A 26,030-nucleotide genomic window follows, 5' to 3' on the forward strand; every position below is an offset into this window, starting at 1 on the left:
AACAAAGGTGCATATGAAGGCCAAGCAGACAGTTTTGGCTATCAACGAAGGTGCGTGGAGTTGGCCGGTGGGTAGGCGATGGTGGCCAGACGTGGTGCAATGGTTGCCCACAGTTGCTGAACTTCACGTATGAGCGAGACGTTCTCACGGTAATGGCCTGTTGCTGCAGCTAAGGCCGTGAAGAAGGTGGTGGTGCACGGTGAGGTTTTGGGCCTTGGGTGATGGTCGTTTACGGTGGAGGGATGGGCGTTGGTTTTACGTGGAGATGGAGGTTGGCACAGTACCTAGGCAGTTTCCAAAGGTATAAGAAAAAAGTGTATATTTATACGAGTGATATAAAAACCCTAGAGAATGAAAAGAGGTAGATGTGCATGGGTAGTGTGGTGCATGGGGGGAAAGTTGGAGAAAGAAAAAAAAAATAAAGTCCAACAATAAAATTATTCATTAAAGCAAAGAGCAATTTAAATGCAAATACTAATTAATATCAAGAAAGCACATCAAAGTAAATTTCACAACTTAAGAATTATAAAATAAATTTAACGAGAAATCCGATAAATTTAAAACAAAAAAAGTAATATTTAAATTAATTAAAATAATTATTCACTAAAAAAAATACATTAAAATACGAGATATCACAGTAGCTTAGTTGACAAAGGTTAGGAAATCGTTTTTTCCTCTCTTATCGTAGTTGGAATTAATTTTATTTTGTATTTTTTCAAATCTTCAAATTTTTCATTTAATAATTATATAGTCATTATAAATTTTTTAAACTTTCAAACAAAACACAAAAAATAATTTAATATTTTAAATTTTCAAAATAAAATTAATATTAAAAATTAATATTTTAACAAAATTTCAACTTTACAATATTTTTATTTAATTTTTTCTTTTATTTTTCAAAACTCCATAAATTATATTAATTTTAATTATTTAATTACTATTTACATACTAATTCATTATTATTTACAAATTTATCGTCCCGTTTCCAGCATCCCTTATAAGTTTCTAATTATCTCGCTTGCCGTATTCCATCTCGGGAAAACAAGAAATCAAGAAGCTCCCCGTCGATGTTTGTGGCTAAGGTGGTGTCGTATTATGCCATTACTTTGTGAGATCATCGTACATGTGTGTACAGTGATGAAACACTGTTTACACAGTAATTGAAGATCTCCTGTTCTTGTTCAGGCCGTTCGTTTCGTCCACGTCAAGCTGCTTATGCACGGTACGTTCATCCACACTATACTGAATTAATTATATATATACTATTGTAGAGAGGGAGGGAGCTAGGGAGAGAGAGAGAGAGAGAGAGAGAGTAGCAACAAAAGCAGCTGGTTGCCTTGTTGTACGCAACGTCTCTTATCTCCTTGGAAGAAACACAAGGAATATGGCTAGCATATCAGAAGAAGAACTGCTTCGAATGGTCAGAGATTTCATTGAATCAGAGTCAGCCTCTCCTATCTCACCTCCATCTTCAAATACTATGTCTCACAATGATCAGCACGCATATCTCACCTTACAGGTACCTCTATCCTCAACTCCACATCTCTCTCTCTCTCTCTCTCACACACACACACATATTTACTTGTTTTCAGTCTTCCTTCACTCGAAATTTACCTTATTTTGTTTGTTTTTGGGGTCTGATATCCCTTTCATTTTGTGCTGTGTTTAGGAGATAATTCGACGGGCTACAAAGGTTGAGGTTGACGTCCTAGAGAAAATATTGGTGCATGTAAAGGAAATGGGAATTGCAAGGGAACCTACTCCTCTGAAGAAAAGTTTAGTGGCAAGACTGAAAATGGATGGCTATGAAGCTTCTCTCTGCAAAACTTATTCAGTTTGCACTCTCGGTCGCTCTAAAGGTCTCTCTCTCTACCTCTCCCTCCCTCTCTCTCTCTCTCTCTCTCTCTCTCTCTCTCTAAATCCAAGTTCTGACTTATGTAGCTCTTTGTTTAAGTTGTGCAATATGCAGGTGATTATGAATACATTGATGTCATGGTGGGAGATAGTAATGGTGATGGCAAACCAGAAAGGCTGATTGTAGATATGGATTTTAGGTCTCATTTTGAAGTTGCAAGGCCTACACCAACCTACAAGGAGCTAACTGATGCCATTCCTACTGTCTTTGTTGGGACTGAAGAAAAGCTAAAGAAAATCATCTCTCTACTTTGCCAAGCTGCAAAAGAATCACTCAAAGAGAGGGGCCTCCACATTCCTCCCTGGAGAAAAGCCAGCTACATGCAGTCCAAATGGCTTTCCAAGGACTACAAGAAAGTCTCAGTTCCAATCACCAACATGGATTAGGGTTTGGGTTTAAGCCTCCACATTAAGCAAAAGGGCAGCACCAATTTTGGAGCCAATGAAGAAGTTCAAGGGATGCTTTTTGAGTTTTGCCCATAGTTCCTCTATTTTTTCTTTCTTTGAAGTGGGATATAAGTTGAAACTGATTTTGGGGGAGGTTTATCCCTTCTGTTCATGAATTTTTGTGTCCATTTTGTTGGTTGAGACCATAAACTTCTCTGTCCAGGTATTTTGCTGCTTCAGATTTCATGGTTTTGGGATACTGTTAATATTTCCGGCCATCCTGCATGCATGGATTCCTGGTGCCCAGTAATCACCACTGAGGCTCGTTTTGTCGTAAAATTTAGGTTTTATCAATTCAATTCAGACTAAAAACTCAATTCTTAAATTACTAAATTTATATTAATTCAAATTATTTTTCTTACACCTAAAATTCATAATATTTTTACCTTTTTATACGTGGGATTATATAATTATTTTAATTTTTTATAAATAATATTAAATTAATTTTAATATTAAAGTATATATAAATTCATTTTAGAAGCATCTTATTTAATTCATTTCATTTACTTAATTTATTACTATTTATAAAGCTCAGCTCAACAGTTACAGCCTTCATTTTAACTTCTGTTCTAACGATGGAAATGGTTTTGCTGCTGACTGATTGCGTGCCAACCTGCAAAAAGGATGATGGTTTTTGGACACCCTTCATGATCATTTTCGTGACGCATGGGATAAGCTGGAAAACCAATAAAAGCACATGTTATTTTTCTCAGAATTATTAAAAAAAAAAAGGTCTAGGCCTCGTTTTTTTTAAAAAAATATCTTATTTTATCTCATTATTTTAATTTTTTTAAATTTTAAAATAAAAATAATATTAAAAATATATATTTTAATAATATTTTATTTAATTTTTTAACTTTAATTTTAATTCTTCTCGTAACAAAAAAAAAAAAAAAAAAAAGGAGTTTACCGAACAACAGGAGCACTTGATTGAAAATAAACTGACGGTGATTAGACCACAAAGGGTTGATGTGTTGGTATTTCTTGGCTTTATCTTTCAGGATATAAGTTGAAATTACAGTAAAGCCTGATTTTTGGATCAGGGTTTTGGATTTTGATACTTTGGAGGTATTGCGCTGGATGGTTCGAAGGTGGTGTAGTGACGGACTTGTCAGTAGGTATAGTTCAAATCGAACATTCTGCAGCGGAGAGGAAGAGGAGTTCTTTTATGGAGAATGTTATAAATTCAGATGCCTAAATATTATCTTTTATAGGTAATTGGTTTGGATATTTGTTTGTTTCTTTTATTCTTTCCCTCGTGAGTACGCTTTTTTCTATTGTTGTAATTAATTTTTTAAGATAAGCTCTGATTTTAAATGACATCAGAATAGAGATTTTGATTATCATATAAGATGTGGGTGAGGCTTATAGGTAGCACTGCTCATATATATATATATATATATATAATTTCATATTTAAAGGTTGTCTTGACATTCAACTGGATTTTAACTTCTGCAATATGCCCTTATCTTATATATATTTTTATCATCAAGAGTAAGAAAGACATTGATGGTATCGTTTTGGAAGTCTCTTTTTCTATAAATTACAAAAGTGTCACACTTTGCAACACAATTAAATTATGATTATTAAGAATAGTACAAACTTAACAAACTAGTTGGATTGATTATACAAAATTAAACTATCTCATCTCATTTCATCTCGTATAATCATAATAATTTTCTAAAATTCTCTCACAAAATATAATAAATTATTCAACTTTTCAAATCTCAAAATAAAAATAATATAAAAATTAATATTATAATACTATTTTATTCAATTTTTAACAAAAATATTCTCTCATCTCATCTGAACTGCGTAACCAAATGAAATCTTAGTAAGTATACAAAATGTTAAAGTCGAAACTAGTTAGTAAAAAAAAAAAAGATTTTATAAAAATAAATTTATAAATTAATATAGTTTGATGATATGTCAAATTATAAAATTATTCTTATTATAAAATAGATTAAAAATTTTTCATAAATTTATTTTTATAAAATTACTATTTAATTACTGCTCTTCTCCAAATATATTACTACAGTAGAAGGAAGCATACGCTATAACATATACATAAAATTTGGTCATTTGAGAGGAGAATGCTATTCATTATCTCAAATTTTATCATTCTTTTATTATTTTATAATATAATATTAGATAATTAAAAATTATTTATTATATTTTATTTATAAATTTATCATAAAATATTATATTATGAGATGATAAAAAATAATAAATAAATAAATAATAAATAAAATTTTTCGTAAATGAGAATTGCCAAGGATAGTCATTCAGAATTAGTACAGGGATATATACCAGTTTTTGTGTTTGTTTTTTGGTAACTCCACGTTAGTGCTGGTTCCTTCCTTCTTCACATGCAACTGTTTCACATTTTCTGCAACAATTCAGGGAATCAAAGACAGAAATAGAGAGAGAACTCCAACGTGAGAAAGTTGAGGTCCAATCCGAACTCACTTTATAGCAGCAGCTGAAGCAGAAAGAATAAAAAGTACAGAAAAGATGGAATTTGAAAATGAAATTTTTTTCAACACATTATTCATTATTTTATATTTTATATTCAATAAAAAATATTATCATATCTTATAAAAAAAATACTCACATTTAAATATAAATAAATAATGACTGATATATATTATATAATATATCAGTATATATTTTGAAAAAAAGAAAATCCAAAGAGAAATGATGGGTTTGAAGCTGTGCAAATCAACCATTAATGGGAGGAAAGAGTCAGTGGCATGACATATTGTACTGGACCTACTGGATTCTGGGAGGCAGCCATGCTTCCTGTAATCAGACAGAGAGGAGGGAGGGGTTGGGGCTTTTCATCATCATTTGAAATCTTCTGGATTGAGGCACCGGCTGACGTGAAAGCTTTGCAGGTTTTTGCTTGCCCGTTTCTGCTCCGTATCAATGATACTTCAATATTGCATTCAATTCAATTGAATTTCAGTCAGATCTCGATCTCTCTCTATCTGCTGTGTGAGTGATGCCTTCTGTGGGGCTCAAGGCACTCACACAGGACAAAAATCCAGGGACTCTTTACTCGTATCTAAACAAAAATAAAATAAAATGCCTATAAAAGAAAAAACTCAAAAGAAATAATACAAGTTTTTATTTTTTCGCATCTCATTTGTCCTCTCCGTATAAGAGTACTTTTTATTAATAAATAAAATTAAATATAGAAGTGTACTAGATAAGTATAGGGTAGGGATGATAAATAACTTTTTTTTTTTTTTTTTTACGAAATAAAGAATTTATAAATAGCAATAAAATAATCTAAATTAAGATTTTTATTAAATTTAAAAAATAAAAAGTAAAAAAATTAAATTAAAATATTATTAAAATATATAACTTAAATATAATTTTTATTTTAAAATTTAAAAAAATTTAAATTATTTTTTATATTTTATACAAAAGTTTGAAAAAATTATAATGATTAAAAAAAAAATTATAAACCGTTCAAACTTTTAATTTCATGTCCTTCGAATTTTAATCATTGTCTTCTAAACATTCATGGCAAAATTCAAATAAATTAAAAAAATAATACTTAATTAAAATAATGTGTAGAAATTATAAAATAGTTGTAACTACAAATTTTTTGTTAAATAAATTCAAAATTGATTCTAACCGAAAGAGAAAAATTACAATAAGACAAGACGCCTTATTAATCATTGAGGAAACTCAATCTATTATCAATTCAATCGAAAATTCTTGATCAAATTATAAAAAAGTAATGAATAATTATTTAAATGTAAATTCTGGATCAAATTACAAAAAAGTGATGAATAATTATTTAAATGTTTTTTTAGTAACAGTAATAAATGAAAACAAAAACCATGGCTCATACATATGCTCAGCTGCTACTTTTCACAGTATCTTTCAGAGTATTCACTACACAATGGGTCATATTAACAACGGTCTACACAAACGAATAAAAGAGTAAATGATTGATTTCACTCGTTCTAACAAGTTAAAATGAGTAGATGATGGGGTTTTGCTGGTTGAGATCTCATATTTCAATTGTTAATGGATTTTGATGAATATTGAATATCTTGGTGCAGGAATTCTGGTGGCAACTCATCAAGCTTCTCTTTCCAATATTCATAAAAACAATCGTACCTCTGCCTGACAAAACTCCTGTATAAAGCTACACCAAATGGTTCTCAAGGTGCTACATATGGCTGGCTGGCTTCACACCACAGCAGGGCTAGAACGAGCTATCCTCTGAGCTTCTTCCAAGTCCTTCAGAAACCTGTAATTTCAGATAAAATGATTATTGGATCAGATAATAAACTACTTCGATAGAATGAAACCACCTTAAGCATCAATAACCAAAAGTTAATGAGTACTTCTATTAGGCGTTTTATTCTGTAGGTGTGACTAAAATTTTACGTTAGCCATCAACTTATTAACCACCTTCTGTTCTCCAGCTTGAGTTGGGATTGGATCTGCATGAACGGACCTCTAAACATTTGACTTCCTCTTTAAAGTTTTAAAAGCTACCAATCATGGTACTTATGCATGCAAACCTATAGTGGATGAATGATGCCAAACCAGATCCCCAAGGAGAACATTAACATAACTCCACAAAGGTAAAATTAGCTAGCAAGCCAACCTACAACTACTTTCTGAGTTGTGCAACTGACGCAAGAAAGATGCAAACAGTAGAACTTAGCATTTAAAGCTAATGCAAGTGTGCAAGCATGATGGAGGGCTAGCAGAGTAAGAACAAACTTTTGTCATGCCTATTTGATCCAAGTGCAATTGAAGAAAAATCACAAGAATCATTCGGAATCATACCTCTTAGAATTCAGAACCACAGAACCACCAAGTATAAAACGAATTCCAGAATTGCTGGCATTTTGTAGAGCAACAGAACGTGACTCTTCGTATGTTGTCCCTCCAACAATGAATATGACAACTTCCTGTGGCCTGCTTAAGGAAAAAGTGTGCTCATAAAAACAATATTTCCCGAAACCTTGTGCCATTTTTAAATTATCTTATTTGTATCATAACTTTCACTTAAATAAGATAATATTAAATATCGTTTCGAAGACAAACTTTATGTCTAATCCTACAATACAATCCATCCATGCTTGTAATTCCATTACTGTAGGATGAAATCAGAAAAATTAAGGGGGGCGGGGTGATAGGAGAACTTGAGTCAAATGGGAGAGAAAATTGAAAGTAAAGGTGTATGTATACACGTCTGGCTTGGACATTAATGTAAACTTGTAGCTTCCTATTACTTCCGTTTTTGGACTGTATAGACCTCTGTAATTTTAGATCTTAAATCTTCCCCTTATTATTATTATTATTATTATTATTTTTATTTTTTATTTTTATCAACTTACCATTTCCCATGTACACCACACCACAATGTATTATGGCACGTTCTTTTTCTAGTAAAATTTATTACTTTGTACGGAACATCCGGAGTATAGTAATCTTTAAGCAACTGAGAAAGAGCAATGACAATGGTAACAGATGTCATTACAGAAACTAAAATCTAAGTTTTGGGGGTAAACCAGATAGCGTATGCACTGCCTTTAAAACGAATTCAAGGAACACAGCCACCTTGGTTCCCACATACCCACAAGTCCCCCGAGAATGCAGCTGTCAACAAGTAATGGTCTAATGTAAAGTGCCCCGAGTCCAGCTCCAGGCACCATGTGTAGCATAGTCATCTATGCTGAAATGCACACGAGTCAAACTCGCCAAGACATGGAAATGCCTAGTTTTGCAATGGTTCACCCAGAGGGTCTGAACTACCATAAAATATTGGATACAACATGATACATGTATCATTACAGTATTGTTTGCTTCAAATAAGCCATCTAGGGACCTACATAACTTCTTTCAACACTGTTAATCGTACATTTAGAAGTTAGAAGATTCTGAACACTTGTGAAGTCGGTGTTTCCTCATAAATCATTCTCATTCCTAAATAGTAAAGTTAGTTAAATAACCACCATCATCTTGTCACTGCGCTTCTTGACTTTGTATATTTTATAATTGTGCATATATTCTACTCATAAAAAAAAAATAAATGTCTGCATATATCCATTTATTACTTCAGTAGCTCAACATTAGGTATTAGTTGCATTTCAGCATCTAGTTCCCCCAAGATTTGAAGCAAAGTTAAAAATCAGCAAGTTTTACTACCAGAGGTCTCCTCTAAGAACATTGACGTAGTGAATAAAAAAGAGACCACATCCCCTTCCTAAATTGCAAGAGATAAGCTAAACCCACTGGAAAGAAACAGTTATTTAAGCAACAAACCTGCCCTGCTGAAAGTGATTGCCAACAAATGGGTAGTCCACATCTTTCAACCGTCCCTTGCTAATACTTTCCATGGTTTGGAACAAAAGAGGTTGGTGTTGGGTGTACACATTCTCAACCCCCTACGGCATGCAGGAAAATGATGTATAAGCATCTAACCACATCCACTAGCAGAAAGTACAGTTTCCTGACAAACCTTCAGTCCGCGAGCCATGTTACGAGCAATATTCAGAAGATCCCGATTTCCATAAAGATCCCCAGTTCGTTTATCAACTCCGGCTTGCTTCAAGAGGAACTGGACAAGCTGTTACAACATGATGACCAAGTTATGAAAAGCCGTGAATCATATTTTCATAAGCATGGAACAGAAGCTCTCAACCTATTTGCTGCTCAAATGCAGAGTCAAAGTATGCAGAAAAGATACTTGTTTTGGTTATTTTACCCCTGGTTTGTACTTCGGAGACTGAGAAGCCAGTTTGTTGAAAAGCTGCATCAATTGAACAGGGCTTTCCTTCTCATAGCGCAAAGCATATAGCATCACTAATCGCAGCCGGTCAATGTCAGATATACGCTCATTATTTAAAAGATTTGTCACCGCCTGCAAAAATGTTTGACAGCAAAGGTTAGCTAAACAGTCGAACCTTATCCATATGTTTCTGACTCTACCTTCAAGTCAGTATCAGTAAACGAACAGTTTGTTTGAGAAAGTAATTTGAAGGCACATAACATGATACCTAAACCAACAACATTTCTAAAGACCTTGTAATTCAGTAATGTAGAAATTCCAATCAGGTAGAATCAAACCTAAGCAATCTATTTCTTATGATAATGTTGTATTAATTCCGTGGAGTTGCTGTCATATACCTCTAATCACCTATGAAAGTTCATACAAGTAAGCTAACGCAAATCTAGTGCTTGCACTTTGTTCATGATCATATACTGGTAAAATAATAATTATATTTTAATTATTTTAAAATAAAATCATCTAAAAAAAAGGAATGAAAGAAGCTTTGAAGATTGCAAGCGGTCAATGGACGAGCTTAGAATGTTCTTCCATGGGACGATGATGTGGTCACTGTCCAAGAAGGGAAGATTTACCGTCTGGTCATACAATAAGTCCCTAATGAAACATTCTACAAGAGTGTTCCCATGGAAGAACATGAAGACTAAGGCCCCTCTAAAAACTTCTTTTTTTGTATGGACAGCTTCACTAGGGAAGATTCTCACCTTAGATAATCTAAGGAAATGCTGATGCATTGTGTTGGATTGGTGTTACATGTGCAAGAAAAGTGGGGAGTTTGAGGATCACCTATTATTGCATTGTGACATGGCTATGAGTTTGTGGAATGATATCTTTGCTAGAGCGGGGCTCCTTTGGATGATGCCAAGAAGGGTTGCTGAATTTTTGGCCAGCTGGCAAGGCCTCTGGGGTAATTCTCAAATTGCAGCTATGTGGAAGATGATTCCAATCTATCTATGGTGGTGCATCTGGATCGAGATGAATGGTCGCAACTTTGAGGATCGTGAACGGACAATGGACGAGCTTAGAACCTTTTTTCTTCAAACTTTATTCCATTGGTCGATTGTAATAGACTTTAATGGCATGAACGTACATGATTTCCTTGTATCTTTAGACACCAATGCCCAGGTGTTGCTCTTGTATATGTTCCGTGTACCTGGCTTTGCCTTTCTTTAATAAAATTCGTATTTACCGATAAAAAAAAAGGAATGTTTTTCTTTAACACTTTAATTCATTGGTCAACTGTAATAGACTTCAATGCCATGAATATCAATGACTTCCTTGTATCCCTAGCCCACCAAGTATAGGCATTACTCTTGTATACGCCAGATGAACTTGACTCTACCTATTTTCTATGATCAATAAAATTATTATTTACTGATAAAAAAAAATTATCTAAAAAACATGTAGATCTTAGTAGGTTCATGGATAAACATGAAGTCAATATAAACAAACTTTAGAGAAAACCTCAAAAGCTGCCACTTGACCACCATTGCAAGCCAAATCCTGTTCTGTTTGCGAAACTAACATAAGTTTCCGCTCTTCAACTATCTTGCTCATTTCTGTGACCAAAGTCACATGCTTTGAAACATTTCCTTGCATTTTTCTGTACTCAGGGTAGTTGTCAACAAATTTGGCCATGTCTTCTGCAGAAATAATTAAAAAAAAAAAAAGGACCAAATGTTATACCTCAAGTCACTGCATCTCACATTAATTTAGTAATTTAATATGCTGCAACTCTGAAATAATTAAGCCTCATACGAACCTATTGTCTGAATGTTCTGGTTACTCTTTGCAATCTGCTGAAATTCATCCACCAATCGCTTGATATTCATTCCAATATCCCCAAAATTCTCATACATGTTAGCTTTGAAAAAGGCATCTTGTTCTGCTGACAACACGACCTCCTATAAGCATGAGTTGAACAAAGACCATTTTCTTAGTAATGCAAAACATAGAATTAAATATGGGCACTACAAAAGGAAAACACAACTCAACCTGTTGATCCTGCGGCAATTTGCCAATGTTTCTCAAATCCACCTTGTTGTCTTGAATACCTATCAACTCATGAACCATTGCCTACAGAACAGATGGGAAAAATGAGTTGCACACATATCGAAACCATCCTCGTTATATCAAAATAAATGAGGCTTTTATTGTTAAAATGGCAAGGTTATAGTCATAACAACTTATACCTGGTATGTCCACTGATTCAGCAACGGGGTTACAGGATCATCCCTCCTATCAACTACCAGCAACAATGGAGAAATTTCTGTTCGCCTGAAATCAAATAGCCCACTTTCCTGCTGGTACATCAGTTTCTGTTACACCCCAAAATGTATACAAATTAGGTTTCTAATTGGAAAACAGAATACGCAACATTCATATACAGATCACACTATAACTTCTTGTGGTTTACTTTACTTACTGCTGTTTCTTGTGCTATCCTCTTTGCAATATCAGAGGTCCTTTGATATCGAATAATAGGTCTTCTTTTTAGTGCCAAGAAAATAGCTGCAATACCATCAACAACTCGATCACAGAAGTGCTGCAAATTTGAAGGATCTACAACAGCTGGGAGCATATAGATGTGATTTGATGGCACATTCAAAGCGAAATGGTAAGTATCAATTGCTACAAAGTCCGCATAAAATTCCTGCAAGATCAAGAGAAGGATCATATTTTAGGTGGAATCGAATATGAGGTAACACGACAACCATGTCAAGTGCAAAAACATTCTCAAGCATCAGAGAATGATTTATACAGCTAAAGTCCACAAATAAGTGAATAACCATGCAGTGACTATGCTCAAACCAATCCAATATTTGTAAAGCCCATGACAACAACATCCTGATGAGATGATAAGTTTACCTTATTTTTTTTTTTTCAATTTTTTCCTCCTGTTTTCTTGAAGATAACTATGATAGAATTCCTAATCATTGTTCAACATGTTTTTTTCTGAGTACCTAAACCGAAAAAATCGAAATGAAAAAAATGCAATACAGTATTAGCCAGTAGAAGAATTACCTATAAGTTTGATCAACAGGGTCTATAAGATCATATCAAAGGTTCTCGCCAACCGTATGAGTATGGTGACGGTAAAGATCATCTCAAAAAATCAGAATGCATTAATTAGGGGGAGACAAATTCTTGATTCAGTTTTAGTTGCCAATGAATGTTTGGAAAGCAGACTTAGAGAGGGAGTTCTTGGAATCCTAGTTAAGCTGGACATGGAAAAGGCTTTTGATCATGTCAACTGGGAATTTCTTTGTATTTACTTGGGAGACATGGCTTTGGAGAGAAATGGTGTGCATGGATCAGACATTGTATTTCAACAATCAGATTTTCAATCTTGGTGAATGGTTCCCCGGATGGATTTTTCACTAGTTCTTGAGGTTTGAGACAAGGGGATCCCTTGTTTCCTTTCCTCTTTATAATTTTCTTGGATGCTTTGACTAGAATGATTGACGCAGTTGTAGACGGAAATCTTATGTCGGGTTTTTTGGTGGGTGGAGTCTCTTCTGGTAGTATCAAGGTCTCACATCTTCTATTCGCTGATGATACTCTTATTTTCAACGACCCTAATCATGACCATCTTCGATAGTTGAGAGCTCTTTTATTATACTTTGAAGCTGTTTCTGGGCTTAGAGTCAACTTATCTAAGTCAGAATTTGTTCCCATGGGCTAATTCTAGGGACTTGCCAAACATTTTGGGTTGTAAGATCTCGTTGTTTCCCATGAAATATCTAGGCCTTCCCTTGGGTGCCCCTTATAAGTCTTTGTCGATTTGGGATGGAGTGGTTGAGAAAATAGAAAGAAGGTTAGTTGGGTGGAAAATGATTTATTTATCCAAAGCAGGAAGAATTACTCTGATTAAAAGTACGCTGTCCAATCTCCCAATGTATTTTCTCTCCCTCTTCCCTTTGCCCGTTGGGGTGGCTTGTAGAATTGAAAGAATCTTTCATAGTTTTTCGTGGGGTGGTCTTGGTGATGACAAGAAGCTCCATCTAGTAAGTTGGGATAAAGTCTGCTCATAAGTTACTTGTGGGGGTTTGGGGATCCATAATTTGAGGCTTTTTAATGAAGCTCTTCTTGGAAAGTGGCTTTGGAGATATCAATTAGAGAAGGATGTGTTATGGAAAAATATTATTGATGTTAAATATGGGAGGGCACGGGGGTGTTGGTGTTCTAATGAAGTTAGAAGTGTGTATGGTGTGGGCTTGTGGAAGTACATACGGAATGGTTGGGGGCATTTGCTAAACATGTTTCCTTTAAGGCTGGAGGAGGAGATAGGATTCGCTTTTGGCATGATCTTTGGAGTGGGGAATTGATTCTCAAAAATGCTTTTCCTTCCCTATTTAGAATGGCAAGAGACAAGGATGCCACTGTTGCTGATTCTGTATATTTTTCCAATAATATTCCCCAATGAAATGTGAGATTTTTTAGAGATGTTCATGATTGGGAAGTGCTGATTATTACTGATTTTTTCAGTAGACTGTATGACACTAAAATGGTGCAGGAGGAGAGGACAGAATGTTCTGGAGACACGCTGGAAATTAAATTTTCTGTGTCAGCTCTTATTATAAAGTGCTGACGTGTCATTGTGCCAACCAATTTCCCTCGAAGTGTATTTGGAAATCCAAGGTTCCGACCAAAGTTGCTTTTTTCTGCGGGTTGGTGTCACTCGGGAAGATTCTAAGAACGGATAATTTGAGGAAAAGAGGTATAATATGCCTGGACTGGTGTTATTTTTGCAAGAAAGATGGGGAGTTGGTTGATCATTTGTTTTTGCATTGTGAGGTTGCAAAGACTTTTTGGGAAGAGATTCTCAGCAGGTTGGGTATTGCTTGGATGATGCCCATGAGAGTGGTGGATCTATTGGCTTGTTGGAAAGGATCTATGGGCAGCCATCACATTGCTGATATTTGGAAGATGATACCTCTATGTCTAATGTGGTGTTTGTGGCTAGAAAGGAATGTGGACGCTGTTTTGATGACAGAGCTCGCTCGTTGGGAGAAATTAGAGAGTTTTTCTTTCGAACTCTTTGTTTTTGGGCGAATACTCTTGTACTAAATGGGGATTCTTTAAATGTTTCCTTCTTAGACTTTGCTAGTTCCTAGTTTCATAGCTTGTATTTAGGTGTTTCCGCTTGTATTCTTCCTGTGTACTTGGGTTATGCCTATCTACTTGCATTAATAAATTTTTTATTACTTATAAAAAAAAAATTACCTGAACCTGCTGGACAACTTCCTGTTCATCTGAATCAGCTAAAATATGGATCTGTGTATCCTTCAACATGTTGGAGACAACTGTACTAAGATTGGAATTAAAAAAAAAGGAGCTCCAAATCAATAGCTAACAATAACTAACTAAAAGTTCGAAATTTCAAATGCAGATTTCTGTACATTCTCTCAAAGTTTTAAGAAACTTACATAGGTGGTACTCTCCAAATCTAGGACTAGCTAGCTGGCGCCGCAAATGCTGGATATTCTCTGATGTGGGCCGGAGGAAGAAAACTGCCTTCAGATGGGACATTGATTCATTTGACTTGGAAATGGAATCTACCAACTCTACTAAGAACACTTCTTTCTGAAGAAGCTCAGATTGGGAGTATGCAACACTAACTATACTAACCTGCAAATCATCATCATCAAGACCCAGATGTATACTTCTTGCTTAACCAACTATAACTGATCTCGATCCAATAAAGTAAAGTGACATTAATTTTTTTTTAATGAAGGACTTGAATTAAAAAATTCACTCAATTCCACCTCAAAATCAAATGTAAACAGTATTTTTTTTTTATAAGTAAAAATAAATTAATATCAATAGGCATAACCAAGTACACTAGGTGTATACAAGAGAGAACACCTAGCCCATAATAGAGAGCCCCTAATGAACATGGCCCAAGAGGGAGAAATTAGAAACCTATCCAATATACACCGAGGCCTATTGGGACAAAACATGCCTCCCAAAAGCAAGCAAGTCACTGTAACTACCCCAACCCCTTGTTTCCCACACAACTAATAGTAAACAGTATTGATTGAAGGCGAAGCTTCAAAAACACAACAAGGGGGGCATGGACTTTTTTTCCCCATCATGAACATTGAACAGCCCAAATAGAAATTCATGCTAAAAGTTCATCATGGAGTAGGGTTTTATTAATAAAAATAAACTCGGCGCCATTGCTGTACATAATTTTGCTAAGGTTAGTGAGGCTTTGGTGCCATTTGTTCTTGTAATTGCTCTCTTGGAGAGAAAAGATCCATAGACATCCCAGCCCGAGATTCGCAATAAAATCAAGAATTTTCATATTCATCTTCGCAGGATATTCGAACACATCCCAAGCCGTTATTTTCTCCATGAAAATTGAATTTTTATGATTGGCATTCCATTACGAACACCGACTTGGTGAACTCATAAATAAAACTCAATAGAATCACCAGCTACTCTAGCGAGAAAGTATCCTCTGAGCAACACGGTCGAGAATTTCTATCTCAAATTTCATCTTGTATTAGTCCCGGTAACAAACAAACAAAATAAATAATAAAAAAGATTAAACAAGAATAAAAAAGAAAGAAAAGGAAACCCTCTGTTCAAGTTAGCATTATATCACTCACTTAGTATAACTAAATTTCAATGAAGCACTCCATTCCAAGCAAACATAAAATATTAAACTCCGATACTTCAAAGCAGGAGGTGGATTTGATTAATTAAAGAAATAAAAAGAATAAGGTATGCGAGGAATGATAGATACCGTGTGAGAATCGAGGATGAGGACCTTCATGCCCGAGATGTCCTGCAACATCCGGTTGATGTAATCACGCACGGCCGCTACTAGCACCATGTTCTTCCACTAAGATCCAACGGTTATGATCTTCTTCTGATGATGATGATGACCGAGACTCGACGGTGGTTGTAGAGCTGAATCGCCGGCTTAATGGGTTCAGGAGCAGCTTATCGAAGTTAGAGAGAGACAGAGTATGCGTGTCAGATCTGCGACGAGCGAACCGTGAACGAAGGGGTGGCAAAATACGCAGCGTTTCAGTGGCAATAAAACACACCGTTTTGCCTTTTCTTTTTCTTTCCAATCTGACACATAATCTTTTGATAAAGATTAATTTATTATCTGAAAAAAAAAAGATATTCAATATTGATTTATTTTAATGTTTTTTTTTTTACTTTACTTTTCAAATTTTTAATTTCATTTAATCATTACAACTTTCTCAAAATTTCACATAAAATATTATAAACAGTTCAATTTTTTTAAATATAAAAACAAAAATAATATTAAAAATAATATTATAATAATATTTTATTTAACTTTCATTGCATCTTTGTAAACAAATGAGATAGTGTTTTGTTCTAAGTTTATCAAGTACACTGATAGTATTTCAAATTTATCAATAAATTTATATGTCAAATTCCAAAAAGAAAAAAAACTTTAGCCACAAAGAGATATCACACACATAAACATAAAAATTGACGTGGTTTGATATAGTACGTTAGATTGTATCAAATCAAACCATATTCATTTAATGACGGGATGCTTATAATAAAATTAACTCATACTTAGAAATATTGATTTCCTGCTCTTACATACAGTGATGATGTTGCACATAAACAGTGGTGGAAGGTGCATGATGCCATGCTGAACAATGTGCAATAATTTTGTTAGCTGAGGTCTAAGCAAAAGGCAGCAATCGAGTGGGATCGAAGGCAAGCTGAGAAAGTAAATTACACTCAAGGCAATTGAAAAATTAAGATAAAAGACAAGTGTTTGGGGACATGTTTTGAGGGTTTTTGGGAGGGTATGTTAGGGCAACTAGATGAAAATAATGAATAATATTACATATAATCATGGGTCGTGTAAATGTCACGTATTTCTCTTTTAAAAAAATAGGATTTACTTTTAAAAAAATAATTTTTTTATATAAATTTTATATTTATTCACTTTTTTTAAAAGAAATGTACGGTGCACACTCTACAACATATTATTTTTCGAAAACAATTAAATAGATAATGCTATATATTGTTGCTGTAGCATTGCCTGCAGTTACTACCACATCTCTCTCTTCTTTGTGATGCAGTCCCTTTCTTTTTTCTTTCTCTTTTTTTTTTGTCAGAAAAATATTTTCATACTGTCTCATTTAGAGGACATAATTCAGCACCTTTTTTTATCATCTTCTTCTGCTTTAATCTTTTGTTGTATCCAGTTTGATGACTTTCATGTACTTCACTCTATACCATTCTTTTCAAGAATAAATCTTTACAACCTTGTCACACTTTACATTCTATATTTTTTTTTAATTTTTTTAATTTTTTTATTATATATTTATTATATGAATAATGAATAAAAAATTTGAAATAATTTAAAAAGAATAAACTCAAAAAAATTTTAAAAAAATATTAAAAGATTTAAAAATTTAAAAAAATATAGAGTGTGGAGTGTGATGGAAGTTGTGTAGCAAAACTCCATTTTCAAAGTATATTTATACCAGTTTCCTCATCTGGCTGCATAAATTTTTGTGCATTTTCAATACATTTTGGGGCTAAATGCCTTGGTTACCACGATTTATATTCATTAAAATTACATTTTTTTTTCTTTTTGGGATTTATAATCCAGTTGATGTTGATGTCTTTATATTTAACTACTACAACTACTGTCAAAGGTGGGTTGTCTTGATGATTTTGAAGAGAAATATGGTTTCCGATATATGGAACAACCAATTCTCAAGTAGTGTAATAAAATTACACTAGCCCAAGGACTCACAACCTTAGGATAGAAGAAAGATCAAACTAAAGGAAAATGTACTTCTTATTGATAGAAACAATACATCAATATAGAAAATAACTAGGGTAGGACAATACTTGCACAAGATAGAGAAAAGTTGAGCAAGACTAGATATCACTCTCTCTTTGCTTGGAAGTTAGGCTAGGGTATATATAGAGGTTGGGAGATGGTTCAAATGCATTCTCACACTTATCCAACAAGATAAGCATGACTTTTCATGAGCCGGGGTACGAATTTGCACAAGAAAAATGAGTAAGATTGCCTATAAATGTAATGGAAATTCTAAGTTCATGGAATGATATAAGTATGTGAATGGAGCGTATGTGGTCATCATAGGAAATGGTGAGGTGTGATGGCTAGGAAAGAAAGAGTGACGTGTCATTCTACATGTGTAAGTGTGTCCAACACTCAAAGTTACATAAATATCTCACTACAAAAATAAATGTGGATTCTAGAAAATTACTTTAACATTTAGGTCCCGTTTGGTTGATAGAGTCAATTGAGATCAATTCAGTTCAGTCTAATTTTAAGTTGAGTCTAACATCCAAACACCTAACTCTCAAATTACGAAACTCATCTCAACTCAAAACTTTTTTACATGTGAGACCCACAACCTTTTCAATTCAACACTTCTTTACACACGGGACCCACAACATTTTTCAACTTTCGATAAATATATCTAAACTCATCTTAACATCCAAATACATTTAAACTCATTTTAGATGGATCCCACAAAACTCACTCCATCATTTCAACTCACTACTATTTATAAAGAACTCAACTCAGCTTAACATCCAAACGCAGCCTTTAACAGATTCTCTGTTGGATTCTCTCGAATATGTTTCGGTTTCAAATCCACTATATGCATTGAGGTTGAAGTTCTTTTCTCTGCGTTTTTCTTTGCACTGTGGCATCATGGAAAATTCTCATACTTCATAATCTTAAATGATCTGCCTATACTAGTTGTCATTGACATTAAGAAAGAAGTGGCCCTGGTATTGACAAAAAAGGCTTCACATTATGATAAGTATCGTTAAGCATATAAATAATTAAATTTACCTCATCCTATTAATTTAAAATTTTGGAACAAGTGAAGATTTCACATGACTTCTCTTTTATCAACAGTTTACAAGTTGATATGATGTTGTATGGCTTGAATCACTGAACAAAAGTGTTAGGGTTTAATATGCATGCTGCTTTCACCACATTTTCATGTATCATCATTTTCAATATGCTAATATAGGAATTTAAATGAAGTTGTGGTTTTGGAATGGTTGGTTAGACTTAATTCAATTTTAGAAATACCAATAGCCCCCAAACGTGCTCTAAATTAGGAGATTGATATATTTCTTCTACAGGTCAGGTTCCCCCAGTATGGAAGATATTGAAGTGTTTTCAGCAAACTATAGAGCACGTTTGGATGAGCCAGAGCTCTGTAAATCTATACCTGAAAACGTATGTTTGGAGGTAGCTTTTCCTAGTTCTTTCTTATGCTTTTGATGGTGGAGACATACCTCTGCAGACCAAAAATCTCAAAGAATAATATGTGGTGCAGGGCGACACAATTATGGTTATCATGCGATCTGTAGATTTTACTTTCTATTCATGGTGCTTTTTCTAGTACTCGTTCAGTTTTCTTCATATTTCAGTAGTTTAAGTTAAAACACTAGAGGAGATATTTGGGTCCTCTTGCTGCCAGGCCCTTGGCTTATAAGTAGGCCCAGCTTGCCTCTTTGACCTACAAGGCCCGCGGCCCAAGGGCCCACGGGAACATGATATCAATAAGGGAGCAACATTATTTGCAAGGAGATAATGCCCTAGGATGAAGGTAGTTATCCTGAAATGGATAATCCCTATAAATCATAACAGTTATCTCCTCCTCCTTTATTAAGGGATAGTTAGAGATAAACACAGGGAACAAATGATTATTGACTCCCTTGATACGTTCTTGCGTCTTTATAAATGGTGCATGAAGGTAACAAATGTTGACCTAAACTTTTTGAGATACTATATGTTGAGACTACTTCTCTACTTAGGCATCAGAGTTTATCCTGGGCACCCAGTGCTGTCGGTTTGTTTATTACAGGTCGTTCAAGTGGTTGGTGGTGTGAAACTAGGGGTGGGCAGCGGGGCCCCGCCCCCGCTGCCCCGCCCCGCCTCCGTTAGGCGGGGCGGATCACCCCGCCCGTCAGATGCGGGCGGCGGGGCCACCCGCCCGCATCTGGGGCAACATCTGGGGGCGGGGGCGGGCTGGGGTGACCCCCGCCCCGGATATACCCCTCCCCGCCCCGCCCGGATATATTATTATATATATATAATTATAATAATATATAATTATATTATATACGTTATTTACATATATATTAAAAAAAAAAAAACCCAGGCATGAAACGACGTCGTTTCATGCCTGGGTTTAAAATTAAAACTAAAACCCTAGTTACCCAGCCCCCCTTCTCGCCTCTGCCCAGCCCCGATTTCTTTTTCAGTTCTTCTCACTCTTGCTCTCGCCTCTCTCTCTCTCTGAGTTACTTCTCGCAGCCGTGAGCCGCCGCCCGGTCCATCTATCTGCATCGCCATCCCCGTCGCACGACTCGGACTCGCACCCGGTTCCTCTCTCTTCATCTTCGAAGGTAAGAAACCCAAATTCGACACTTCAAATTTTTTTGTGATTTACATATTTAATGGAGATTGGAGGAAGGATGGGGTTTATCGGAGATGGAGGATAGGATTTTGTGAATTGTGTGCTGTGGAGTTTAGATTGTGCATGTGGTTTGATCTTTAAAATTTTGAATGGCTCCCGTGACCCGTGAATTGTGTGTTGTGAATTATTTTTTTTTTTGTTTGCATTATATAATGTGTGTAAATCACTGAATTTCAATATTATTGTGTCTAATTAATTCGGATTTGAGCCCTAAATTAATTTAGGGCTCCAATCCGAAACCCTAAATTAATTTAGGGGTTTAATCTTTAAAATTGCTATGCACTAGGGGTTTAAAAAATTAATTTAGGGGTTTAAAAACAGAATTTGATGTTTCCTACCAAATTGAACAAAAAAAAAAAAAAAAATGCACTAGGGTATTTCGAAATTCAATATAATGAATTAAGATGAAATATATATATATATATATATATATATGAAATTATGAATGTCAAGTGGTACTTTTTTTTATTCTACTTTTTTTTTTTTTTTTTTTTTTATGTTCATTATAATTTATATAGTTGCTATGCTTATGCCTTATAGTCTTTCAAGTTATAAATATATATATATATATATATATATATATATATATATATTATGAATGTCAAATTCATTTGAACACAAAAGAGAATTTGCATAAACATGTTGTTTTAGTAAAAAGAAAGCATTTAGGGTGACAAGACAAAGCCCTCAACAAATTTGGAACATTCATACTAACACAATAATTATGGTGCATGCCCATTATCGATATGGACATCTATCCTTTTGTAAAGCGACCATAATCATTATTATCCATTCATATCAACATTTCATCCCTTATTTTAAGTTGATTTCTAGACGTTTCATTTTTATTGTATTGTATTTAATTTCTTTATTTAATTTAATATGCTCGGATGTGATCATTTTTCTTAATATGTTGGTTCAAATTTGTCTGTTTTGAGTTTGGAGAAATAATTAAAATAGTACAATAAAAATAACTAAAACCACTATAAGTCTTTTTATAACTTGAATAATTAATGTGTCTTTTTAATGCCTAAAATTTATGACTTTAAATTTTTTACAATTGTTTGATGAATTATATGGTCTAATTTTTTATTCTAATTTTTTTTTATGTTCATTATATATTTGCTATGTTTTCTATAATTTCAGATTTGTTGTTTGCTTGAGTTCATGGATATGCCAGCAGATTCTAGTGCGAGCTCTCCTTTCCAGGCCGAGGGCACCCCTACCCCTACCCCTACACCTACACCTACACCTACCCCTCCTACTCAAACCTCAACCCCTAGCCCTACGGCACCTTGCCCCGACCCCAAGCCCAGCAAGAAACCTGCTTCAATAGTTTGGAGTCATTTCACCAAACTAGAGCGTGGTGACTCAAGTAACCCCCAAGCCAAGTGTAATTATTGTGGGAAAATTTATGGATGTCACTATAGGAAACATGGCACCTCACAATTAAAGGTGCACTTAGAAGAACAATGCAAAAAAAGTCCAATATTAAGATTATTACAAGACAAAAGTCAATCTAGGCTAGAAATTGGACTTAAAAAAATGGCGAATGAGACTAGTGGGGGTGCAACTTTGAAGGGGTATACTAAGTATGATCCCGATGCGTGTAGAAGACACCTAACTCGTATGGTCATAATGGACGAGCTACCTTTTCAAATTGTTGATGGGAAATGGTTCTAAGCGTATTCTCGCTACTTGGAATCAAAGTTTAATATTCCTTCTCGCCACACGGTGGCAAAGGATGTAAAAAAATATTATTACATTGAAAATGAGAAGTTGAGGGGTCAATTGGTGGATCAATTTGTTTGTCTCACCACTGACACTTGGACATCGATCCAAAATTTTAATTATATGTCTTTGACTGTGCATTTTATTGATTGTCATTAGACATTGCAAAAGAAAATTATAAAATTTTGTAAAATCACCGATCATAAGGGTGAGACAATTGGAAAGGCCTTGGAGGCCGCAATAAAGGAGTGGGGGTTGACCCGAGTGGTTACAGTCACAGTCGATAATGCCTCGTCTAACGATGTTGCATTGGGACATCTAAAGACCTATCTTAGAGAGGCAAATAAGACACTCATGGGTGGTGAGTGTCTGCATGTGAGATGTGCGGCACATATTCTAAATCTGATTGTCACTGATGGTTTGAGAGATCTTCATAACTCGATTGCTCGGGTTAGGACTGTTGTGAGATGGGTGAGATCTTCTCCTTCGAGGTTGGACAAATTCAAGGTTGCTGCGAGATCTGCGGGCCTAACATCTAAGAGGAGCCTTTGTACTGATATGCCTACACGATGGAACTCAACATTTCTGATGTTGGAGGCGGCCCAAGAATATAAGTTGGCATTTACATTATTGGGTGACGAAGACATCCAATATGTTAAATGTTTTGATGATCACGGGGGATTGGGGAAACCCGTAGAGGATGATTGGGAAATTGTAACTAATTTTGTAGAGTTTTTGAGGCTTTTTTACGATGTCACCATGAGGCTATCTGGAACTTTGTACCCTACATCCAATATTGTATGTCAGCAAATATGTAGGGTAAAAGAAGAATTAGATGACATGCTCGCGGGTGGTCACATTAGGATGCGGGAGATGTCATTGATTATGAGGACAAAGTATGACAAGTATTGGGGAGATTTAACGAAGGCTAATATTTTATTATATGTAGCTGTCGTCTTTGACCCGAGGTATAAGTTGGATGGCATGATATTTGGATTGGGCCTTGCGTACGGGCAAGTATGGGCAGAGCTTATTGCAGCAAGGGTTCGGGAAACCCTTACTAGATTATTTGATGAGTTTTCCACCCTGCGGGGTGGTAATATTGCGGCACCTACACCTACCCCCTCAGCCTCAAGCTCACAGTTTCCTGAAGTCGAGGTTGGGAAAAGACGTAGATTGGAGTGGGGTGAGAGGTATGAGCAGACCCTCTTCCTTCGGAGTTCTGTAGAGGCTCAGCCAGAGATAGACAGATACTTAGCAGCAGAGATTCTATCATTTTCACGAGATTTTGATATATTAAGTTGGTGGAAGGTGAATGCCGTGAAGTATCCCATCCTTGGAGAGATAGCCCGCACACTTTTGGCCATCCCTGTTAGCACAGTAGCCTCAGAGTCGGCCTTTGGCACGGGAGGACATGTATTAGATTCATTTCGAAGTTCATTAGCTCCTGCCACTGTGGAGGCTTTGATTTGCACGCAGAATTGGATTAAGGGAACTCCAATTCATGTTCCGGATGTTCTTGAGTATGAGAAGGCCGACGTCGAGGAGGATAGTGATGATCAGTTTGGATCTGGTATTTATTTTAATTTCATTTTATAATTTCTTATTTTAATTTATTTATTTTAATTTAATTGATATTCATTAATTTGATTTCAAATTTAATACTTATAGTGATACATGAGACGACGTCTACGGCTACCTCCGATGCAGTATGACTTTGTATTGGACCCACCATTGTCATGGTTTGCACAATTTCTTCCATAATTGTTTTTTGCATTTAAAATTTTGTTTCATCTTTATAACTTTTTAATTCTAATTTGTTTTATTTTTAACTTATTAATATTTCAGGTTTTATAACTTATTGACTTTTATGATCTTGATTTTCAGTCTCACAGCAATCGACATAACTCACCACTCAGTGAACTCACCGCTACGGCTCCACCCCAAAATCAAATTGATCAAATTGAAAAATTATGATTTTGTTAATTTATAATTAATTGTAATGTTGCTACAATAGTTAATTGTACAATTTGTAATATTTATTTCTTTTAGAGGAGTTTGTAATGGTGTAATAGTTTATTAGTTCTCTTAATTTGTATAATTGTGAACAAAATATTTTAGCATAGTGCCTTACTGCCTTAGTGATGATTACTACTTAATTAGTTAATAACGTAATAGTTCAATCTATGATTTTATATATATATATATATTTTTTTTCCTGTTTTTAAATTTATATACTTTTTAATCTAAATAATGGGCTCAAATGGCCCAAAAACGAATTCTAGGCCCAAAGTGGCCCAAAAACCGATTCTGGGCCATTTAGGGCCCAGAAAAATGTACTGGGCCAAAGGCCCAGTATGGGGGCGGGGGGTGCGGACGGGTGGGGGTCCACCCCCGCACCCCGGCCCAACGGACGGGGGACCCCGCCCCCACCATGCGGGGGCGGGGTTCGGGGAGAAATTCCCCACCCCCGCATATGCGGGGGCGGGGGGCGGGGGAGGGGTGGCCCCGCCCCGTAGGGGGCGGGTATCACCCCTATGTGAAACACGTCATTTTCACACACAGACATAGACGAATTTATCTATTCGCGTTAATTGAATTTATTGTTGACCTTGAAGAGTTTTTGTAGTTGAGCTTAATCAATTGGGGTTAAGGTTTAGTTGAGTTGAGTCATATAAATAACATTATATTAATTCAATGTGATTATGATAATTGAAATTAGGGTAAGTTAAAGTTCCTTTATTTCTCTTTGCCACCAACTTCCAAGTGCTCTTATTCTAATCTTGGGGTAGATTCTTGGGTTGTGAATACAAGTTTGTCATTAGGCCTTATGATGTATAACTCTGTGTCTTGCATTCTCTGTTTGATATTTTTACTGTTATGTCTGTGATAAAAATGGAGTTTCTTGCTTGTCATTATGTTTCAATATCCATTATATTATATCATCATTGAATAATATGTTTTCAAAATTTTGTTAATTGTTATTTCTCATTTCTTCCATCATTCATTTGAATCTTCAACAAAACGAGAAATTTACACTCTTGGCTATACATCTCTGCATTAATATATATATATATATATATTATATATATATATAGATATGCTTCTGCATCATCTGAGATATAAATTGATCATCAGCTCTCTACTGTGGATATGAGTTAGCTTTTATATTGACCTACTCCATAGTGCCCCACAAACGTCATGAATCCACCCTTGATAATGATGATGATGTTTATCTACTAACCTTCATATTTTGAAATATGACATAATTGATGCATGTGTCAATGTGAGAAAACAGAAAGGAAACGTCTCATGTCTCATGTGTAAGTTGTATGTATTCCAAACTTTGTGGTCTTGGAGATTTCTCCAAGCTCCTCATCACAATAATGCCAGTGTAAATCAAGTTCATAACAAATATGTTATCTGCTTAACTATCAATTTGGCTAAATTATCTATAGATAACAGGGGTGTGACAACTCCACAGCACAGTGCCACAGTGATAAGGCATACTATGATTACTAATAAGAGTAAAGAATTACAATGCCATGATTCTTTTGAACAACCTCACAAGGCAAATCGACGGACTGCACTTTGAAATTGATGATTGCCTTGTTTGACTTAAT

General features: G+C 35.1%; 2 protein-coding genes across 4 annotated transcripts; one reads left to right on the forward strand and one right to left on the reverse strand.

The window, feature by feature from the left end:
* The first annotated feature begins 1,304 nt into the window (after positions 1-1,304).
* Positions 1,305-2,545, forward strand: LOC121242080. Its single transcript, XM_041139980.1, has 3 exons — positions 1,305-1,519; positions 1,670-1,859; positions 1,970-2,545. Exons 1-3 carry the CDS (start codon positions 1,385-1,387, stop codon positions 2,299-2,301), a joined length of 657 nt encoding a protein of 218 aa, XP_040995914.1. The 5' UTR covers positions 1,305-1,384; the 3' UTR covers positions 2,302-2,545.
* Positions 2,546-6,216: 3,671 nt separating this feature from the next.
* On the reverse strand, positions 6,217-16,202 carry LOC121242081 (vacuolar protein sorting-associated protein 45 homolog). 3 transcript variants are annotated; one of them, XM_041139982.1, is made up of 13 exons: positions 15,939-16,202; positions 14,614-14,815; positions 14,411-14,490; positions 11,610-11,837; positions 11,377-11,502; positions 11,180-11,260; positions 10,947-11,088; positions 10,649-10,827; positions 9,104-9,259; positions 8,858-8,965; positions 8,662-8,783; positions 7,180-7,311; positions 6,217-6,631 (listed from the first exon to the last, which is right to left on the reverse strand). In XM_041139982.1, exons 1-13 carry the CDS (start codon positions 16,026-16,028, stop codon positions 6,571-6,573), a joined length of 1,707 nt encoding a protein of 568 aa, XP_040995916.1. In that variant the 5' UTR covers positions 16,029-16,202; the 3' UTR covers positions 6,217-6,570. The 3 variants fall into 3 exon arrangements, with proteins under 3 accessions (XP_040995916.1, XP_040995915.1, XP_040995917.1); XM_041139981.1 differs by having other exon boundaries at positions 10,637-10,827; positions 15,939-16,199; XM_041139983.1 differs by lacking the exon at positions 15,939-16,202 and having other exon boundaries at positions 10,637-10,827; positions 14,411-14,495; positions 14,614-14,746.
* Positions 16,203-26,030: the final 9,828 nt, after the last annotated feature.

The sequence above is a fragment of the Juglans microcarpa x Juglans regia genome, chromosome 8D, assembly GCF_004785595.1.
Source record: "Juglans microcarpa x Juglans regia isolate MS1-56 chromosome 8D, Jm3101_v1.0, whole genome shotgun sequence".
Taxonomy (NCBI): Eukaryota; Viridiplantae; Streptophyta; class Magnoliopsida; order Fagales; family Juglandaceae; genus Juglans; species Juglans microcarpa x Juglans regia.